The sequence below is a fragment of the Macrotis lagotis genome, chromosome 7 (assembly GCF_037893015.1).
Source record: "Macrotis lagotis isolate mMagLag1 chromosome 7, bilby.v1.9.chrom.fasta, whole genome shotgun sequence".
Classification (NCBI taxonomy): domain Eukaryota; kingdom Metazoa; phylum Chordata; class Mammalia; order Peramelemorphia; family Peramelidae; genus Macrotis; species Macrotis lagotis.
Genome location: NC_133664.1, coordinates 154,348,318 through 154,372,149, shown reverse-complemented (window position 1 = coordinate 154,372,149; position 23,832 = coordinate 154,348,318). Strand labels below are relative to the sequence as shown.

The 23,832-nt window shown below is 33.6% G+C and overlaps 1 protein-coding gene across 7 annotated transcripts in view; it reads right to left on the bottom strand.

Moving 5' to 3' along the window:
• SRPK2 (SRSF protein kinase 2) overlaps nucleotides 1-23,832 on the bottom strand; it is a 250,382-nt gene that overhangs the window by 54,289 nt on the left and 172,261 nt on the right. For all 7 annotated transcript variants that reach the window (XM_074193977.1, XM_074193981.1, XM_074193982.1 and 4 more), the window contains 4 exons: nucleotides 12,335-12,443; nucleotides 11,621-11,708; nucleotides 11,319-11,406; nucleotides 9,214-9,320 (listed from right to left, as the gene is read on the bottom strand). In XM_074193977.1, the coding sequence (XP_074050078.1) occupies nucleotides 9,214-9,320; nucleotides 11,319-11,406; nucleotides 11,621-11,708; nucleotides 12,335-12,443 (392 nt within the window). The remainder of the gene's footprint in view (nucleotides 1-9,213; nucleotides 9,321-11,318; nucleotides 11,407-11,620; nucleotides 11,709-12,334; nucleotides 12,444-23,832) is intronic.

The window sequence follows — 23,832 nt, the reverse complement described above, 5'->3', positions numbered from 1 at the left end:
TAGTACTACAAATAAAGACAACTATAATATGTAACTTTACACACAATAAATTTACAAAAATGATTTTTACAATAAATTTTGGTGTTGCCAAGATCACAGGGATAATTATGCACATCCTACCATTTCATTAATATGATTTGGTGAAAAATTTGTTGGAAACACAAAACGGATTACATTTTTACTTTAAAAGAAGTATGGAGGGGGAGAAATTTATCTTTTTGTATAAGAATATTCAAAGTTGCTTTATTTGTAGTAGAAGAGAGATAAAGAGAAACTAAAATCAACAGAAAGAAAAATGATTTTTGTGTCCAAGAAATAAAGAACGGCTAAGCAAATTTTGGTCTTTCAATAATAATACCAAAAAACAATTATGGAGAACAGAAGGAAACAAAGAAACACTTCCACTTCATGAAAATGAAATTAGCAAAATTAGAACAAAATATATTATAGATTATTTAAAAGGAAAGGTTAGTTATCAAAAGTAGAAGAACTTCAGACAGACTTAAGTTTAATTTTTTAAAAGTTATAATATTTTAAAGGATTTATGTAAATATATTTTTATGTGCTTAAATATTTACATAAAAACATGTTTTATATGTTTTCTTGCTCAAGAAATTGTAAGCTCCTGATGACAGGGACAATCTTTGGCTCCTTTTGGTATCCCTAGAACAATGACTGGCACAAGAGACACCTAACAGATATTTACTGATTGGCTGATGCCATATCCTTTCTCTAAGTTCATCTGTCTGGTTATACTTCATTCTCCATCAATCAACAAGTATTTATTAAGGACTTCTTAGTCACCAGGCACTGTGCTAGGTGGAAGGGATTCAACTCCTTTAAATAAGTGTTTTGGTGATTCAATCCTAAATTCTTTTCTTTTTGGGGTTTTTTTTTTTTAGATTTTTTGCAAGGCAAATGGGGTCAAATGGCTTGCACAAGGCCACACAGCTAGGTAATTATTAAGTGTCTGACATCGGATTTGAACCCAGGTACTCCTGACTCCAAGGCTGGTGCTTTATCGACTACGCCACCTAGCCACCCCTTTTCTTCTCTTTCTACAGTCTCTCTCAGGGATTTCATCAATTCTTATTTGTTCAATTAGTATCTGCAAACAGATGATTCTCATTTCTACAGTATTTTTCAAATTAACCTTCATCTTCCCTGAGTTCCACTTCTACACTGCTACCTCTGTGTCCTAAAGCATTTCAAACTCAATCTTTTGAGACTGACTTTACATTATTTCTCATCTCACACTTCATGTTCCAGCTCAAATGGCCCACATTCTGTTCCATATACACTGAATTCCATCACCCAGCTCCATGACTTTATAAGGGCAGTCCTCTCAGGCCTAGAATGATCTCACTCACCTTACGTTTTTGAAATGTCTAGTTTGCAGCAAGTTTGACTCAATTACCACCTCTTCCACGAGGCTGTTCCTTACCCCCCTCCCCAAGTTGTTAGGACTCTTCATCTTCCTTCCTACTAGATTATTCGTGCGTGTGTGTGTGTGTGTGTGTGTGTGTGTGTGTGTGTGTATTTGCATTTGCTTTGGTAGGATGTAAACTAATTGATAGAACTGTTTCATTTTCTCTTGAACTGTCAATGACTGAGGACAGTATCAGAAATAAAGTACCGTGCAATTAAAAAGAAATGCTTGTTCATATGAGATCAAATGTAGTCAGAAAGGGAAGAAAGAAGAATCTGAAGATCAATTCCACAAACATTCATTTACATTGTTAGGAAGGGATTTTAATGTTAATAAAAATTTAAAATTCCCTTATCCTCAATGAGCTAGTATTTTACCAGATATTTCAACCTACCTTCAGCTAAGAAAGGACATATTAAGCAGAAAAGGACAACAAAACAGCACCTTCCTGAAATATGTTCTAATCCTAACTATTAATGTGCATCATTAAGTGCTTTGTGACTCAGTGGACTCAATGGCCCTAGAGTCAGAAATACCCAAGTTCAAATCTAGGTTCAGACAATTTCTAGCAACTTAACCTGTTTCTGCTCTTATTTCCTCATCTGACAAATGAAAATAATAATAGTACCTATCTCCCAGGGTAATTGTGAAGATGAAGTGACATAATATTTGTAGAGCCCTTTCCCAGAGCTTAAATTAAATAAGTATTGTTTATTAAATATAATTCTACTATCTTTCTCATTTAATAAATACAGTAATCATGTTAAATAAAAAGGAAGAATAACATACTGGCATGCTGTCAGCTTTAACATATTCATAATTTCCCAAAAAATATTAGGTGTAAAGTTCAGCATGTAATATTTAAAAAATACAAAATATAATGATATTTTAATTTTTTCTTATTTAAAAACAAGTACAGACATAAAAACATTTTGAAAAATTGCTATAACTTTGAATGTAAGGGCTAAATTCCAACAACATCCAATTTTTTGTTTGAAGTTGTTCTGAAACAAGAAAAACCTTGCAGGAAATATTATAAGGAGATATAATGAAATTACAATGAGGAGGGAGAATCAAGACTAGTTTGCAACTGATAAACTATGACAGGTATTAGAAGGGAAAGAGTCAAATGACAGCAAGCCTGAGAATTTGGGAAGGAAGATTATAACTCACACAGCCTAGCTCTGATACATATCCCCTCCCATTAATCATCTATAGTGAATCCGCCCAATATACTAGGAATCTACCTCTAAATTTCTTGGCATATTTGGCTACAACATAACCAATATGTGCTTATTATGTGTCCAGCACTAAGCAGAAGGGATACAAAGACAAAAAAAATTCTTGTGATCTCAAATAACTTGTAGTCTATTGGAGGTGACACACACACCAAGTAAATATAAAATACCTATAAAGTAAAAGCAAAGTAACTGGTTGAAGAGAGTTAGGAAGCACAATAGCTGTTGGAGCAGAGGAGACTGGGATGATCCAGGAAATGCCTCAATTACAAAGTAGCATTCAAGCTAAGCTTTAAAATGTGCTACTAGGAATATACTAAGAAGCAGAGGTAAGGAAGGAATGCATTCCCAAAATGGAGGATAAGCAAAAGGATTTCGAAGGAGATCGAATCTTAAGTGTAAAAAGCAACAAATAAACTAGTTTGTTTATAGCGTAGTACATGATGGGGGGGGGGGCTAATGTGAAATATATAGAAAAATAAATTGGGGTTAGACTATGAAGGTCTTTAAATTCCAAATGGAGGGGAGGCTAGGTGGTGCAGTGGATAAAGCACCGGCCCTGGAGTAAAGAGTACCTGGGTTCAAATCCGGTCTCAGACACTTAATAATTACCTAACTGTGTGGCCTTGGGCAAGCCACTTAACCCCATTTGCCTTGCAAAAACCTAAAAATAAACACCACCTAAATTCCAAAATGGAATCTGCTATTTGATTTTATATGCAAAAGGAAGTTGCTGGAGATTTTTGAGCAGGAGAATAATGTTGGTAGCTCTGTAAAAGGATAAGAGAAAAGAGAGTTTTGAGGAAAAGAAATCAGGAATATTTTACAGTTTTGGTAAATCTTCAAATTGAGGAATTAACCTAGTTGAGGAAAAGTGCCATCTTATCTGAAAATGGAGTAAGGTAGGAGACAATTGGGATAGGGGAGGAATTATTTAGAGATTTAGGGAACTCATCAGCTTAGTGTAGTTCATGTGATTCTGTAGGCACAACTAATCTACATGATCTATGCCTACTTTAAAAAATCTTTATGTAATACATGAATAAAATATACTAAACTCAATAAAAAAAAGTGGTCCCATTCACTAATGGGCCCCATTGTCTAATCACCAATGTGAAGAGCTGAAAATAGTTGGAAAACATAAATTTCAAAGGATAAGAGATTTCTGAGTGATGATATTAGAGATAAGGTAGATAAGGGAAGCAAAGAACAGGACTACTTCTCTTTGATCAGTGTATAGAGTACATGAAAGAAATTATATTTACTAGCTGAAAGTATAGCCACAGATGTTAAGCTTTTGGGGAGCAGGTATACATAAGAACAAGAAGATGACAAGAAATTAAGAGTGTGGGGGCAGCTAGGTGGCTTAGTGCATAAAGTACCGGCCTTGGAGTCAGGAGTACCTGGGTTCAAATCCGGTCTCAGACACTTAATAATTACCTAACTGTGTGGCCTTGGGCAAGCCACTTAACCCCATTTGCCTTGCAAAAACCTAAAAATAAACACCACCTAAATTCCAAATGGAATCTGCTATTTGATTTTATATGCAAAAGGAAGTTGCTGGAGATTTTTGAGCAGGAGAATAATGTTGGTAGCTCTGTAAAAGGATAAGATCAGGAATATTTTACAGTTTTGGTAAATCTTCAAATTGAGGAATTAACCTAGTTGAGGAAAAGTGCCATCTTATCTGAAAATGGAGTAGGCACAACTAATCTACATGATCTATGCCTACTTTAAAAAATCTTTATGTAATACATGAATAAAATATACTAAACTCAATAAAAAAAAGTGGTCCCATTCACTAATGGGCCCCATTGTCTAATCACCAATGTGAAGAGCTGAAAATAGTTGGAAAACATAAATTTCAAAGGATAAGAGATTTCTGAGTGATGATATTAGAGATAAGGTAGATAAGGGAAGCAAAGAACAGGACTACTTCTCTTTGATCAGTGTATAGAGTACATGAAAGAAATTATATTTACTAGCTGAAAGTATAGCCACAGATGTTAAGCTTTTGGGGAGCAGGTATACATAAGAACAAGAAGATGACAAGAAATTAAGAGTGTGGGGGCAGCTAGGTGGCTTAGTGCATAAAGTACCGGCCTTGGAGTCAGGAGTACCTGGGTTCAAAACCGGTCTCAGACACTTAATAATTACCTAGCTGTGTGGCCTTGGGCAAGCCACTTAACCCCATTTGCCTTGCAAAAACCTAAAAAAAAAAATAGATAAATAAATATACCCATAGAATAGATAGAATTTTTACAATAGTAGTAGGAAAGAGGGATTTTTTTTTCACCAAGGTATCCAGGGATTCTGTATCATTGCAATTTAGAAAATCTCAAGTCAAAATCTGCTACTCTATCTTTGATAGAGTTACTTTTGACTGGGTTACCATTTCAAAAATCCTGTGAATATCTATTAATTATCTCTTGCTCCAGGTACATGATCTCTCTATTATCGTTTCTGGTCACCTTTCCCCCCCCCACTGTTTTCAAATTTTATTTTCAATTCCAAATTTTCACCATCTTCCACTCATTGAGAAAGCAAGAGATATGATAACCCATTTATGTACACAAATCCTTCTGATGATATCACTGTCTCTGGTGAGTAATTTTTTTTTTTTTGCAAGGCAATGTGGTTAAGTGGTTTGCCCAAGGCCACACAGCTAGGTAATTATTAAATGTCTGAGGCCGGATTTGAACTCAGGTACTCCTGACTCCAGGGCCGGTCCTCTATCCACTGCGCCACCTAGCCGCCCCTGTGAGTAACTCTTTATTGCAGACTACTCATACTACTTACTCAAGGCATCTCCATTACCTTTTAAATAACACTAAATATAATTATTTAAAGATGTTGATATTTCATAAATTTAAGTCACGCATTTTCCCCAGAAGAATAGCTGCTGTTAAAAAGAAAGACTTTTGTGTAAAGAAGTTTGGAATTTCTTTTAAAGCCCCCCAAATTTCCCAAAGGCAAACCAGCTCACTTTCTTCCTCATATTCAAATTCTGGGCTGAATTCATTGTTCACCCAAATTGCCTCACATACACAAATGTGTATGTATGTGTGCTTGTGTGTACATATATATGTCTAAACATATCCATGTAATGCATATCATATTATACATATTATAAATTATACACACATGTTGTGAAGAACTAAAGCAATCACAGGCAAAAGTATTTTAGAATCTGAAGTATTCTGCTTGATTTAAAATGGTTTATCTATGATATTAAGAGTGCTCAAGTTCTATTCTAGTATCTCATTATGGTTTAGGGGTGCTGCTGAATTCAAGAACTGTAGAGGGGTCACACAGGAACATGTATTCTAGCAAGTTCTGCAAAGCTTACAAAGTCTTTTAAGTATCAAGAAATAAACAGACCATGTATCTACTGTTTGAAAAGCAGACTAATTTAGTTTGGATTATAGGAACATAATCAAAATACTAGCTATAAGCTGAATTAGTTACAGATACTTGCAGTAATGAAGTAACTGCAATTCATTTCCATTTAATCAAAACTCTTAGAATTTTATATTACTTAACTATTTAAACTTCTGTATGCTGATATATGTGTTGATTTTAAGATGTTGCCATTCTTTAACTTTTTTCAATAAAAATGAATTTTATTCCTTCCTAACTCGAATGTCAGTTCATTTTCAATAGTGATCGCAGATAAGAGGCAAACAAATATATGAAGGGAAAATGTCTGTAAAGAAATAACATTTTTATTTTGGTGCATCCACCAAAAAATTATTATTATGAATATATTTAAAAACTGTTGAAGTTGAATAATAACTAATAATAAAACCATATCATACAATTCTTCTCTTAAGGGGGAAAATCTAAAGAATGAGTCTTTCCTTCTATAGAAATCAAGAAACCACCAAAAAAAATTACTGTAATTAGTATGTTTAAATATTTGCCAAACCAGCTGGACTCAGAAGTCATTCAGTCTTCTATTCCCTAATATTGAATTAAGGATATATTAAAGAAATTAAGGACATGGAGACATGGTCTTCTTTGATACTCATTCATATGATAATAATCTGTTGTACTACAAGGGAAAGGTGATACCAGTACAGTAATATAACACAGTTAATGAAATGCCCTTCTCTTGATAATGGGAGAATTTTGACAAGAATATTTCATTAATTGATTAATTGCTATAGTGTTCTAAAAGTAGGTCAAAGGTCTAAAATTAGATTTCTTTGTAAATTAATAATGATATAGCCCTCTCTCAGGTTGTATACAAAGTATAACTGACAAATTATGTATTCCTACATTGACAAATATTGTATTAAGCTTTTTGTTAAATATTATTCTAAATATTATATTTTAAGTTTTTAAAAAATAATTATACTTGTTTAAGTTTATACTTTATGCAATAGTACATAAAAATGTTGGCTGAAGTAAATAACATGGTCTAAATAGAAATACTTAGAGATTATCATATATTGAGAAGCACTGATTTGCTATGGATAGGAAAACATAATTTAAACCAAAAACTGATTAAACTGCAATATAAAAATGATTCTAGCACATGAATTCCAGTGCTCTTCAGTATTTGTGTTCTTAATTTAGTCCTCAACTCATTTAGATATATATATTTTATGTGTATATTAATATTATCTTCTGCTTAGCCAAACCTAAATATGTTCTATATAAACTCATAGAGATAAAATAAAAAAATTATTTTTAGATAGAAGACATTAAAAAGAATTAAATTCAAAAGCATTCTGAAAAATTTCTTTCATAGCTTCCTCATTCTTTTCATATCATTTACAACACAAAAACAGATTCTCTTCTAAGCCATATATTTATCAAGGAGATATTATATATATTATATTGTGTTATCTGGGCTAATCATGAGTTGACCATATTTGTATTTTTCTTAATTTAATTTATTATTATGCAGTCAGCAAGAACACTCAAAACTCAATTCAACCACTTTTGTTTGTTTTTTTATAAGGCGTTTTATAAGGAGTTTTTTGACTTGCCCAAGGTCACACAGCTAGGGAAGTATTAAGTATCTGAGGCCACATTTGAACTCTGGTCTCCTGACTCCAGGGCTGGTGTTCTATCTGTTGCACCATCCAGTAATTCAATCTTTTTAAAGTTCATATTCCATATCAGTCATGGTCAAAATATATTAATCATCAGCTGATAAAATAAATATCAAATTTTAAATGTAATTAAATCATTTCTTTGGCCACCATTATTTCCTTCAAATGGACCTAGAACCAGTATGACACCTAGCAAACTTCATAGTGGTATTTTACATAAAGAACACATTGGGACAATTTACAAGTTATCCAATGAGTTAATATCACTTATTATTTAAATTAAGACAAAGTTTAAGATACACAAAGAAATCTATGCTAACAGATCTAACAGTTTTAATACATGAAAACAGAAATAATACTATCTGATTAAGAACTCACCTAATATTTAACACGAGATCACATATAGTAAAGTCTTCCTTAGATGAAGGTGACTCAGGGATCCAAAGGCTATACTGGCAGAATGTAAGCTGTGGGAGCTTACATTTTACCAAACTAAAAAGATTTCGAGTACTAATTCAGTTATAGACTAGTGTGGCAGCAAGGTGGTGCAGTGGAAATCAGAAGAATGGGAAATAGAATCCAGTCCCAGACACTTGACACTTACTAGCTGTGTGACCCTGGACAAATCACTTAACCCTGACTGTCTCACATCCAGGGCCATCTTCAGTCAACCTGATTCACATCTGGCTATTGGACCCAGATGGCTCTGGAGGAGAAAGTCAGACTGGTGACTTAGCACAGCAGCCCATCACTCAAATCCAATTCATACAATTGTCATGCCATCAACTCCCTGGGGTCACAGTATTCTTTGAGAACATAGAACAAATATCATCAGTTACTGATTGCAGTGCTATCATTTTAGAATGAGCCTTACTCACTAAATTCAGAGAACCAAAGCATGGGTCATTACATTTTCTTTGCTCAATGCAACTTCTCAAATAGTCTATAAAGCTGTGATACAGTTTCAGTATAAAAATAAGAAAGGAGTACCCATTTGAAATCATAGTTCCTTCTTGAACAAACAAAAGCAAGAGTGAGGAATGTCAGGTCAGTAAGCTTTATAAGGCCTGTGATCTGGCACTGCCATGGCAACTGTAAGCAGGTTCAAAATTCAATAAATCTCTAAGATTTTCAGGGTTGAATTAATTCCATATTTGACCAAATTTACCAGAATGTAATAAATATCCAAATGATCCTTGGCAGAAAAAAAGTTTTCTCATCCTTACATTAAAATAAAATATTACATTGTATTTGACTACATGTGACAATATATCTATGCTTATTTGTATAAGGATGTGTGTGTGTGTGTATATATGTGTGTGTATGTATATATATATACACACACACACACACACACACATATACATATATATGTATATATATATATATATATATACATATATATGTAAAACAATTAAAAAACCAACTAACTTCGAGCCAGTTATAATTAAAGTGTACATAACTGGATAAAGAAAAATATTACCTGTCGAATTATACTTTTTACGCAATGGATGGGAAGACCTTGATAGTTTGATTTGATTATCCATTTCAGGAGGTGATGGCCAAGTACTTCAAAGACCATACAAACATCTAGCTCACAGTTAAGGAAAATGTACAAAAATCATGATGATAAATATACAAATATATGCAAGGAAAAAATAAAAGATTATAAAAACCACAAAGAAAAGATTTTGAAAAATATTGTACACCCTAGGAATATGGAGTATTCTAATATCTTACCCTTCCTTTTTCCTTTTCTGTTAATTTTGTTCATAGGAGGAGAGGAAAGAGGGTTTAACATTTCAGAATCCTGAAAGAAAAGGGCCACTGATGGGTTACCTATTAATTTGTTGATATATTGGTGGGTTTTTGTTGTTGTTTGTTGATATTTAAAAGGCATGCTCAATTATTTGACTTCTTTTCCTCCATAATTTCATCTAAAGACAACTTTACCTAAAGCCCACAAACTTTGGTTGTTTTATTATAGATATTTTAAAATATAATTATTTTTTCTAAAATTTGTTCTTTGAATTGTTTTTTTATATAGAAAAATTAATTATTCCCCATATTCTCCATATTCATTTTTCTCCAAAAAAATACCACTGTGGTGTCTTGTTTTCATATTTCCCTCATAAGTTAAAATTGTTATTATGTTATCTGTAAAGGATTAAAATCTGTTTTTGTGCACTTATTTACAATTTTTATATGCTCCAGCACACGATCAATTTTTATAAAATGTACAGTTCAATGGAGAAAAATATACTCCTTAATGTTTAGAATTTTAACCAGTTTTATTACATCTATTGCTAACATTCTGCTCAGATTTAATTTCTCTATCATATCTGTCTAAATATGAAAGATATATATATATATATATATGAATGGTGAAGATACCAACAATTAATGTCTTCCAATTAAAATCTCCTATTACATATATTTATATTTTTTCTTTAAGTACTTGGGTGCTATGTTATTCAATGCATTTTTATTTAAAATTGATACTGATCTACGGTGCCTTTAACCTTAATATAGCTTCCAAATTTGTCTCTCCCAACATACTGATTTCTTTTTTTACCACTGCCTTGTCTAAGAATATGATTTCAACTCTTGATTTCTGTATTCAACTGAGACAAAATAAGCTTGTTTTTAATATCTTTCTTAGATTTAGGAAACTGATGGCTGTAGCTTTCTAAACTACTGCTCTTCTCTGAATAGTTTCCTCAACAGTAAAATGGAGATATTAATAGCACCCACTTCCCAGGGTTGCTGCAAAAATTAGATCAGGTCATCCTTGTAAAGTGCTTAACCCCATGCATAGAACAGAGTAGGAGCTTAACAAATGCTTTTTTCCCAACACTTCTGTTTTATGAACAAATTCAGCCCATGGATAGATCATGATTGTCAGTTGTTTTTTTTTTCCCCATCATAGATTCACAAATTACAAGTTTCCTTGAAGGTAGTATGGTGGTTGGCACAAGGGACACTTAATAAATATCTGCTGACTGAATAATCACAGATTTAGAGATAGAAGGAAACACAAAGTTCTTTTATTCTACATATCATAGTAACACAAAAAGAACCAGAGTTTTTATCAGAGCTGGGAAGCAAAATTCAGAATCTTTTTGTGCCAGCCATCTTTGACTCTATTTAGCTTTCCTTCATGCCTTCTTCCATGACCACTCCCTTCAATTGCCCTATTACCCCCTCCAGGTCAGATAACACTACTTATTTTATTCTTACTTCTCCTAATAATAATACAATTTTACATTCCCTCACTCTATCCAGATTAAAAGTGTGAGTCTTCTCTCTGCCCATTTCTTACCTCTGAATGATCTTGACTATTCAACTAATCATCACTAATGACCATATTGCAGTAGGTCAAAAGAATGAAAGCTTGTGGATTACTTATTCAATTTGCCCTGGGACTGACATATTCTATTTTTAATAACAGAATTGTAAAATTGCTTCATACCTTACATATATATATATATTATATATATATATATATATATATAATATATATAAAGGTTACAATAATATCACTTTTTCCCATTCATCATGCAGGGATGGATATTTTTAAAAGGATACGTATACCATTCATGCCTGAAATTTTGAAGTCATCAATTAACTGTACAACCATGTCTTTATTTGGGTCACTTGGGTCACTTTCACGAACCTAAAGGGAAAAAAAATATGAGAATAACACTAAACCAGTCCTAATTTTCCAAGCAAAAGTATGAAAAAACTGATTCTTCAAAATTATGAAAAACAAATTCCAGGTTATTATCAGGATTGCTAATAAAGAAAAAATTTCAAAGTATAAGAAAAATATCCAGTTTTGATGGCATTAATTTTCCCTGTTACTGAGATAAACTTTTGATAATACTTACACATTTGAGCAATTTTATTTCATCCAAGGCTGTCTCTGTATAATGCTGGGCACTTTTTACAACCTTCATTGCCACAAATCTTTTTCCCCTTGAAAAGAAAAATATGTACATTCTATTTTCAGGAAAATAAATTACAATTTTAAAATAAATATTAAAAATGATTTTAAGAAGAGATTTGAGAAGAAATTTCCTCCCAAAGATCTGTAAATTTTATGGGGGGGAGGAATAGGATGGGGGGGGACGATATTTGGAAAAGTTTCCTTAACATTTTCTCTACTACAGATCTTACAGGCAAACCTGCCCGACTACTTGCTGAAGAATACTATTAAGAGAATTTCTGTTCAGATACAGATTAGATTAGATATCTTCTGAGATCCACTTTCCTAGTCTGATGTTCTGTGAAATCTGTGAATTTATCACAAGACAATTTAAACTTTCATGTATAAAACATTGTGTTATAAACTTCAACTTATAAGCTTCATATAAAGCAAGACAAAAATTTCATCTTTTTAAAAGAGAATATAGAATTTCAAAATGATTCCAAATCTTGAAAACTTTTCTAGTCAAAGACCAAAAACTGTGAGGCAGCAATACAAAATTACTTTTATATAAAAGAACAGATAGGTTGTCCTTTCAACAATCTCCATTTAGGAAGGCAGAATAATACATTTCGGTAAGGAATTCAAGCACATAAATAAAAAATATAGATCTTACTGCATATCCCAGCATAGCCAGACTGTAGAGAAGTGTCCCCATCCTAATTTTCTAATAACATGGTAGCGGCCATTGAAAAGGTCTCCGATTTTCACAGGATGGTAGCCACCTTTTATGAAAAAAATTTTTTTCTATTAAGTCAGCAAACAAAATTAGTTACTTTCAGCAAATAATATTTGGCAGTAACGTATAACATGAAATTTGTTAATCTTCACAAAAATTTCCTTATTTTTTAACCACAAAAGTCTTTTATTGGCAACAGCTCTTTTCCTACCTTCTGTTTTCTCATCATCCCATTCTATTTTATCTAGTTGATGCAAAGATGCACCCATTTATGAATGCATGGAAATAACTGACCTCATGGTAAGAGCCCAATTTTATATTGTTAATTAAGATTTACAAAGTACTTTTCTCACAATAATGTTGTAAAACTGCTCAAGGAGTATTAGTTTTTTTAACAAACTGATGGATAAATTTTCTTTTAAAAATACACACTTACCAACAAATGTCCAAATTCCTCCTGGAGAGGGGAATGATTATCAATAATTAGCAAAAGGAGGTTATTAGTCCTTCAACTTTGACAGAATGGCATAAATAATGTTATTTGGATCTGATAAATGTATCTCTGATGATTTTCATTACATTGCTACAGTCAATATGCCTAGTACTTTTAGAAATGCTTTCCTTCTGAATTGCTACTTATAAATCTTCTCATGTTTCTCAGAATTCTTTACATTCTTAATTAATTAAAGCAAAGTAATAATATTCCTTTACATTTTACTTGATAATTAAGATACTCCACAATTATTGGGAAGATACTTTATTTCCAAATTTCCTATGAAAATATTACATCATTTAAGAGGCTTTCCTTGCTACCAATAATTACATTAAACTATAGCTCCAGGAATTATTATCTCTATTTTATGTGTGGAATCTATGCTTCATAAAGCCCAAGTATCTAATCAGGCCATTCTGCTAATGAATGCCTAAGGCAGAGTTGAAATCAAATCTTAGTCAATCAATTAACAAATACTTATTAAGCCTTATAACTAAGCATAAAAGAACAGAAATGAATTACTTCCCATCCTCAAGCAGCTTACATTCTATTGAGAGAAACAATATGTAATCACAGAGGTAAAAACACATAAAGCCCAAGTATCTAATCAGGCCATTCTGCTAATGAATGCCTAAGGCAGAGTTGAAATCAAATCTTAGTCAATCAATTAACAAATACTTATTAAGCCTTATAACTAAGCATAAAAGAACAGAAATGAATTACTTCCCATCCTCAAGCAGCTTACATTCTATTGAGAGAAACAATATGTAATCACAGAGGTAAAAACACATAAAATGTAAGGAAAGATTCTGTGTCACAACTGGCACTTGAGCTCAACCACAGATATGAAGAGGGGAAGGAAGGAAGCATGAAGAAATTAAAGGAGGAAAAAGAAAGGAGAGGTTAAAGGAAAGGGGAGAGGGGAGAGAGGAGAAAGGTGAAATAGAAAAGAGAAAGAAAAGGGGAGAGGAGAGGAAAGAAAAAATAAGGGAGAGGGGAAGAGGAGGAGCTGAAGCAGAAGTGGAATCAGGGTAGATAGGCAAGCTGATTGTGGAGATGGAATAAGTAATTCCGGCAGCTATGACTGGGGTCATCAAATACTTCGTGAAGGGGAGTAAAGCAAGATAGAACAAGATTACGAAGGGTTTTAAATGTCAACCAGAGGAGTTTGCAATTTAGTGTAGAAGCAATAGGGAGCCACTAGAACTTCCTCAGTAAGAGAGTAAAATTTTCGTAAGTTATCCATTTAAAGGCACAGTAGTCTGAAGATCTACTGGACTGAAAGTTATTATACCCAAATAACCTAATAATATTTCTTCTTCAATAGAAATTCTTACTCTAATTTTTCCTTAAGTTTATTTATATATAGAAATATATTACTATGACAGCAGATTTATTCCCTATAGTGATTTACAATATCCTATTCTATCATTTCAAAGGATTTTTTATATTCTGTCAATTTAATTCAGTTCAAGAAATATTTATTAAACATCTATTATGTTGCAAGGCACTGGAGGGGTTCATTCTAATCCTTTTAAGCCTTTCTTCTTGACATTGTCAGGTGCCTTCCACTTTCTAAATGGATATATTCTTGGGAATAGAGAAAAATAAAAACATATTGGCTTACTGAAAGAAAGAAAAAAGGAAAAGATGAGATCTCACTGTAATATAAAGGACTGTAGACATTACCAAGTGGCATCTAGCCTAAAGCTCTATTCAAGAGGATTGCAAAGTGAAGAAATTATCACTACAAAGTACCATCAGAACTCCTTCAATAAGTCCAAGTACCATTATGAGAAACATTATACAAGGACGAACAACATACAAGTTGCTTCAGCTCAGTTTGAATAAAGCAGTACAGATTTTATTTTAGTTTCTGCACTGATAAAAATTTAGATAATACCTAAAATAATATCTAAAGCATAAGGTCATTATGAAAAAGTACTTTTTAAAACTGTTGAAGCATAATAAAAATTCCAGCATTATAATATTTATTATAAATTCCTCCTGACATATAATAATGTTATTCAACAAGCATTTAATTCTTTCCCCATAAGGGCTTTCTGTGTAATCTATTAGAGAGAACCAACATAAAAACAAATTTGTTTGCCCAAAATACAAAGTAATTTTCTTTGGGAAGAGGAAGGTATTAACAACTAGGTGATTAAGAATGGTTGTGTATAAGAATAGCACTTGAACTAAGGCGTGAAGCAAGCTAGGGATTCCAAGACGAAATGAAGTGGGAGGATATCTGAGGCATAAAAAACAGCCTGTACAGAGGCACAGGAAGAAGAGATGGAACAGCCATTAAGGGAAGAGCAAGTAGGCCAGTTTGGCTGGAATTTAGAGTATGTAGAGAATAACATGGTATTAACAGCCTTCATAATTCTTTTATGCAGGGCATATTGGCACTCGTTTCCTTTTGTGATTATAATCCTAAAATTTATCTCTACTTTAGATCATACTTTAAGATCAGAAGAGACCTTAGAGGTCATACAGTTGATCCCACAGTTGGGGACACTGAGAAGAAAAATGATTTCGACTAGTCCAAGGTGACAGTTCTTAAATGAAACCAAAGTTTGATGAAGTCTTGTCCTCTAACCTGACATCCAGGGCTATTTAGAATGCACTGTGATGCCTCCTAATTATGTCTGACTCTTTGTTATCCCATTTGGGATTTTCTTGGCAAAGATATGGAATGGTTTTCCACACCCTTCTTCAGCTGCTTTTACATTACAGATAAGAAAACTGAGGCATATAGGGTTAAGTGATTTGTTCAGGGTCACCCACCTAAGAGTCTGAGGTAAGATCTGAACTCAGGTGTTCTTTCCTCCAAGGGCCAGCACTCTATCCCCTGGGTCATTTCATGATCTTATTATGCCTCAGATAGATGCAAAATGTCATTAATATTACCTTCATGCTAGATGTTAGGTTAAAAATTATAAAATAGGGGGCGGCTAGGTGGCATAGTAGATAGAGCACAGGCCCTGGAGTCAGGAGAACCTGAGTTCAAATCCAGCCTCAGACACTTAATAATTACCTAGCTGTGTGGCCTTGGGCAAGCCACTTAAATCCATTTGCCTTGCAAAAAACCTAAAAAAATAAAAAATTATAAAATGACAAAGAAAATTAACCTATTCAAAAATCAGGAAAAGGCTAATTTTTTTTAGGTTTTTGTTTTTTTGCAAGGCAATGGGGTTAAGTGGCTTGCCCAAGGCCACACAGCTAGGTAATTATTAAGTGTCTGAGGTCAGATTTGAGCTCAGGTACTCCTGACTCCAGGGCCAGTGCTCTATCCACTGCACCACCTAGCTGCCCCCAAAAGGCTAATTTTTTTAAAATTGTTATATTTTACAATATTCAACAGATCTGATGTACTTTCAATACACAGGGATAAAGGAGGCTTTTATTTGAGAATACAAGGAAGAATGACTATTAATAAGACTATTTTTGCATCATAGCTTGAGCTAAATTTTAGAAAACTAAAGTTTAAGAAAATCAAAAGCATAATATGGCATTATTATTTATTAACTTTAGACGGAATTAGAAAATAAGTTCCAACCAGATAGAACAGTATAATTTACTCATTTCAGCATAGAATTTTGAGTTAGGAAGATTTGGATTTAGTTCCAGTTTCTAGCACTGAAAAAGTTTTATGACTAGAAGGAAAAATAATTAAACTTCATATCTCAGTGTGCCTAAATTTCATCTTTAAAATAGAAATAATACCACCTACTTCTTATGTGTATTGTGAGATTCAAACCATATAATGAATATAAGGAATTAACAAAATTTAAAATCATTCTTAAATATCATTTATTTGCATGATTGAGAAAACAGCACTTATTTTGTTGAAGAATATTACAACAACTAAAACAATAATACCATCAAAACTTTTATAAAAATAGAGAGCAAGAGAAATAGGAAAAATGAAGATCTTATGATAAAAAAGATGAAGTATATATCATTATTGTTGTCCTGACTGCCAGTGGCATTATATTTAGGATGTTTTAAGTAAGCTTAGAGAATAAGTGTATATGCTAATTCTTTTATTACAAAAAGTGGTTACTTTAAACTCCTGTGAAACTATTTATAGAACCTTAAATATAAAGAACAATAGCAAGATAGATATCCCATTTTTTCAAAAAGATAAGAATTATATGTTAATAATCATAATACCTCCCACACAAGGAATTACACTAGTAATTAAGAAGTAGCATGGTGTGTCCTGCAAAGAACCTTGGATCTGGAGTTACAAAAACTGGGTTACAATGGAAGCTCTACCACTTTTGAGCTGTATGATAATGATATCATCAAGTCAAAGTATTATCCATGTCTCAGTTTCATATTTCTAAAAATCAAGGGATTAGACTAAATGATCTTTAAGATCTCTTAAAGTTCTACCATGCTCTGACATTAGATAGATCAAATTATTCAATAACTTTAACAATAAAAAAACTATCCTAAGATAATATTCTTCCCACTTATAAATGGGAAAAGTAATGAGTTCCAATAAAGGCAATGTATTACATAAATCCTGTTACTGTAATATATTTCCCATTTAAATATTCATTTTGATCAAAGGGAATAATCCTACACAAGCACTCCTTCCTTCCTTGGTACTTCCCGCTTCTCTTCTGAATTTCACTATCACTGTCAAATATATCCACCATTCTTCCAAACACCCACTTTGACAACACTGAAACACTGTCTTTTCCTCACTACATTTAATTTTATTTTTTCATTTAAAAAGCATTTATTCCTTTTCCAGCCTCCATTTCAAAAGAAAAAATAAAGACAGAGCACCAGCCCTGGAATCAGGTGGACCTGAATTCAAATTTGACCTCAGACACTTAATAATATTTAATAATAAAATAAGCTTATGACCTTGGGCAAGTCACTTAACCCCACTGCCTTAAATAAATTTTACAAAGGGGGCAGCTAGGTGGCACAGTGAATAGAGCACAGGCCCTGGAGTCAGGAGGATCTGTGTTCAAATCCTATCTCAGATACTTAATAATTACCTAGCTGTGTGATCAAGGACAAGTCACTTAACCCCATTGTCTTGCCTGCCCCAAAAGCCCTAAATAAATGAATAAATATATTTTTTAAATGCAGTTGAATGTAAGAAATTTCCTCAAAATCCATGGTCAAAAATATGTCTTATTCCACACCTTGAATCCATCCTCTCTGTGAGAGGATGATTAACAGACCATCACCAAAATCATGGAATCAGGACTGCATTGATGAGAAATCTTAAGTCTTTCAAGTGGCATTCTGAAGATGGAAGTGTGAAATTATCAGGCTCCTGGAGCTTTACCCTTCACAACTTTAAATGAAGCCTCTACACAAACATTAAAGTTACAGATTCCACCAAAAAAAAAAAAAAAGATATCAACACAAGATATCACGGAGAATCATCAGTAAAGATCTGTCTCTTCAGGAGTAAAGGGTAAGCATAGACCAGTAGAGATGGGAAAGTGGTAAAGCCAGAGGGAAGCTCTTAGCCACAGCACAATCTAAGACTCAGTTCAAACTAGATCGTAGACCAGGTCCCAGCTCAGACAAATTGCAACCCAGGTCCAGGATCGGCTAAAAGTAAGCCAGGTAGGGTCCCAAGCCAAGACAGAGTCTGAGTCCTGGAAACACAGTGGGATACCAGTGGGTTCAAAACAAACCAATGTGTAGAGAAAGCCTGCATATAAAAAAGAAAACAAATCTCAAATAGGCAAAATACCTCAGCAAAAGATAAACCAAAGATCAGATCTCAGTCACAGCACAAGAAGAGGACCTCACTCCTCAAACTCTAGAAGCAGAACTCAACCAACAAAATGAGAAAAAACCCTAAAACAGCATGCTAAGCATAGAAAGCTACTATTCAGATGGAGATGATAAAAAAATATGCCATCTCAGAAGAAGAAAGTGACAAATTACCTACATGGGAAGTCTCAAAAGAGTTTATGAATTGGATCCAAAAGATATCAAAAATCAAAGAGGGGGCAGCTAGGTGACACAGTGGATAGAGCAGCGGCCCTGTAGTCAGGAGGACCTGAGTTCAAATCTGACCTCAGATACTTAATTTGCCTAGCTGTGTGACCTTGGGCAGGTCACCTAACCTCATTGCATTAAATAAATATTTTTTTTAAACTAAAGAGGAGAGGAAGAAGAAGGAAAAAAAAGGAAAAAAGAAATGAGGGTCATGCAGAATTTCGAAAAATTGACTGAAGAAATCAACTCCTTTAAAAGTAAAAATGACCAACTGTAAAAAGAATGAAACTTATCAAAAAGTAAAATCAACCAACTGGGAAAAAAATAACTTATTTAAAAGTAAAATTAAACAACTGGAGAAGAAAATACAAAAGCTAATTGATGAAATAAACCCCTAAAAGCTGAGTTGAACAAATGGAAACAAATGACTCCAGACAACAAAATTCCTTCAAATAAATTCAAAAGGTTGAAAAAAATAGAAGAAAATGTAAGGACACAAAAAAATGACCTGATTTGCCCAAAAGCTTAGATAAAAAAAAAGAACCTGGAAAATAATATTCAGAAAATTATCATGGAAAACTGCCCAACTGGCTTAGCTCAAGAACTAAAAATAATCCTTGAAAGAATCCACAAAACACCTCCAGAAAGGGACCCCAGAATGAAAAACTTATGCTATGTCTGAGATCAGGATTGCTACTCCTGTTTTTAATTCCATTGAACCCAAAGTGTATCACAGTCAAATTCCAGAATTCTCAAAGGAGGAGATGTTGCAACCAGGCATAAAGAAGCAATTTAAAACCCAAGGAAGCCCAATCAGAATATAGAACCTATCAGCTTCAATATTAATGGTTCAGAGAACCTAGAATATGTTATTTTGAAGGACAAAGAACTTTGGATTACCAAGAATTAACAACCCTGCAAAATTCAATGTATTCTGTCAAGGGAAAAAGATGGATTTTCAATGAAATATAGGACTTCCAAAATTCTATGATAAAAAGATCAGAACTGAAAAGAAAACTTGATCTTCAAATACAAGACTCAAGAAATGCATAAAAAGTTAAAGGGAAAAGAGAAAAAATGCCTGTGAAGAACATTAAAATATATACATCCTTACAAGGGAAGATAACACTTGAGAAATGCATTTCTCTTAGGGTAATTAAAAGAAACATTATGTAGAAAGAGGATAAGGGTATAGAATAACCATGAAAGTATTGAGCCTTTAACCAATACCTCAGCTAATGAGGGTTGAATATAGTTGAAGGGATTATACTTAAAGGATATGGGTATCAATGGGATATGAAGTAATTACCAAGGTGGTATTTCCTATTGAGACAGAGGGAGGGAAAGTACTTAGAGAGCCTATACATAATTAAATCATGAAATGATCTTACTCTACTAGATATTTTAGATAAGGAGGGTTGTCCTACAATAGGGACAGAAGGTAAGAAGATACTAAGAAGGGTGAAACATAAATAGATTATGAAGTGATCTTGCCTTATTCCATACTTTAATTAACAGGGGCCACAGTGTTATGGTAGGAGTGATATAGGACTAGAGGGAGAGAATGTATCCAGTACTTTGGGGAGGATTGTAGTGTTATAGTTTGAGTACTGTAAAGATTGAATTAAACAGTGGATTACTGGGGATGGACATGAAACAATCATGAAGCAATTCTGCTTTGCTTGATGCTTTGGCCACAATTGGAGGAATGTGCTTGGGAGGGGGGGGAATAAATGGTTCATGAAATGATTTGACATTGGAAAAATGCTTTGGCTCTGAGGACTGTGTATCCATGGACTTGAAAAGAAGGTGCAATATAAATTGACTATAATTTAATGTGACCTATCACTCATGAAAAACAATTTCTAATAGAACAGAAGAGGGGAGTATACTTAGTGACTGAGGCAAAAGACTTAAGAAGGGATAAGAGGAAAGGAAAAAAAGGAGAAAGGGAGAAAGACAGCATGGAAGGCAAAAGAATTAGTAGTCTTAACTGTTGAACTCTTACATAAAATGGAAATAAATAGCAGAAAGGACTAAAAACTAGAATCCTAAAATAAGCTGTTTACAAGAAATAATATTTGAAGTAGAGAGATACATACAAGGTAAAGTGGTAGCAATACTGATTGATCTCAGCTAAAGCAAAAGCAAAAATAGATCTCATTAAAAAGGATAAGGAAGGAAACCACCTCTTCTTAAAAGGCACCATGGGCAGTGAAGACATGATTATTAAACATATATGCATCAAGTGGTATGGCATTCAAATTCTTAGATAAGAAGCTAAAAGAATTATAGGAAACATAAACAACAAAACTATTACTGGGGACCTCTTATTCCCTCTCTCAGAATTGGATAAATCTAACCACAAGATAAACAAGGAAGTTAAGAAGTTGAAGCAAACACCCAAAGGGCAACAAAAATGAGCATACCCTTTGACCCAGCAATACTACTACTGGGTCTATACCCTGAAGAGATGATGAAAAAGGGTAAAAATATTACTTGTACAAAAATATTCATAGCGGCCCTGTTTATGGTGGCAAAGAATTGGAAATCAAGTAAATATCCTTCAATTGGGAAATGGCTTAGCAAACTGTAGTATATGTATGTCATGGAACACTATTGTTCTATTAGAAACCAGGAAGGACGGGAATTCAAGGAAGCCTGGAATGATTTGCATGAACTGATGCTGAGATGAGCAGAACCAGAAAACACTGTACACCCTATACCCTAACAGCAACATGGGGCTGATGATCAACCTTGATGGACTTGCTCATTCCATCAGTGCAACAATTGGGAACAATTTTGGGCTGTCTGCAAAGTACAGTGCCATCTGTATCCACATAAAGAGCCAGGGAGTTTGAACAAAGTTCAAGGACTATTCCCTTTAATTTAGAAAAAAAAACCATATATCTTACTGTCTGTTCTTGTTCTCTCTTATACTTCATGTTTCTTCCTTAAGGATATGATTTCTCTCTCATCACACTCAATTTGGACCAATGTACAACATGGAAACAAAGTAAAGACTGACAGATTGCTTTCCGTGGGGGGGGGGGGGGGGGAGACTGGGGGAGAAAATTCTAAAATTCAAATAATATCTTTAAATAAATTAAAAAAAAAAGAAGTTGAAGCAAATGTCACAAAACAGATATAGTAGACTTCTGGAAAAAAAACTGAATGCTGATATAAAGCAAAATGCCTTTTCATCTGCAGTACATGACACATACTAAAACTGACCATGTAACTTGGACAGAAAAACCATACAATCAAATGTAAAAAGGAAGAATAAATGCATGCTTTTCAGACCAGTAAAAAGAAAGAATAAATGCATGCTTTTCAGACCATAAAGCAATAAAAATTCCATTTAATAAAGGACCTGGAAAGATAAATCAAAAATTAATTGGAAACTAAATATCTTAATTTTAAAGAATGAGTGGATCAAACAACAAAAATCAACAATTTCATCAAAGCAAATGACAATGAAACATCATACCAAAATTTATGGGATATAGCCAAAGCAGTTTTTAGGGGGAAATTTTGTATCTCTAAATGCTTCTATAAATAAAATAGAAAAAGAAGAGATCAGTGAATTGAACATGAAACTTTAAAAAGCTAGGGAAAAGAACAAATTAAAAATCCTCAGTTAAATACCAAATTAGAAATTCTGAAAACCAAAGGAGAAATTAATAAAATGGAAAGTAAGAAAATCATTGATCTAATAAAACTAAGAGTGAGTTTTATGAAAAAGTAAAATTATTATAAACTTTTAGTTCATATGATTTTAAAAATTAAGAAAACCAAATTTCCAATATCAAAAATGAAAAGGGTGGGAAGAGAGAGACTGCAGAGCTCTGCCCCTGGAACAGGACTCTGGGGCTCTGACCACATTCAGATCCTGACTGTAGTCTAGGCCCCCCATAGAACAGCAGGGCCCCCCCACCTCAGCCCTGTGGCAGAGGGGGGCGCATATGGTCATTCAAGACCAGGAGGGAGGACAGAGCCTCACACACTGAGACCTTTGTGCTCAGGAAGCACCCCAAAACCAGGCTCAGGCTGGGAAAATGAGCAAACAGAGAAATAAGAGGAACACCATTGAGAAATATTTTGCATATGAGCCCAAGAAGGATCAAAATACTCAGTCTGAAGATGAGGAAGCACAAGTTCCTGCATCTAAAGACTCCAAGAAAAACAGAAATTGGGCTCAGGCTATGACAGAGATCATAAAAGACTTTGAAAATCAAATGAGAGAGTTAGAAGAAAAACTGGGAAAAGCAATGAGAGAGATGCAGGAAAAACATGAAAATGAAGTCAGCAGCCTAGTCAAAGAAATCCAAAAAAATGCTGAAGAAAATAGCATGCTAAAAACCAGCTTAGGTCAAATGGATAAAACAGTTTAAAAAGTTATGGAGGAGAAGAATGCTTTAAAAAGCAAAATTGGCCAGATGGAAAAAGAAATAAGAAAACTCTGAGGAAAACAAATCCTTCAGACAAAGAATAGAACTCAGGGAGATGGATGAATTTACGAGAAACCAGGATTCATTACTTCAAAACCAAAAGAATGAAAAATTAGAAGAAAATGTGAAACATCGCATTGAAAAAACAACTGCTATGGAAAACAGACTTAGGAAAGATCATTTTAAAATTATTGGAATACCTGAAAGTCATGATCAGGAAAACAGCCTTGACATCATTTTCAAAGAATTACTACAGGAAAATTGCCCTGATATTCTAGAAGCAGAGGGCAAAGTAGAAATGGAGAGAATCCACTGATCCCCCCGAGAAAGAAATCCCAAAAAACCAACCCCTAGGAATATCATAGCCAAATTCCAGAACTCCCAAATCAAAGAAAAAATATTACAAGCAGCCAGAAGGACACAGTTCAAATATCATGGAGCTGCAGTCAGGATCACACAGGACTTAGTAGCAACTACATGGGAAGCTTGTAGGGCTTGGAATA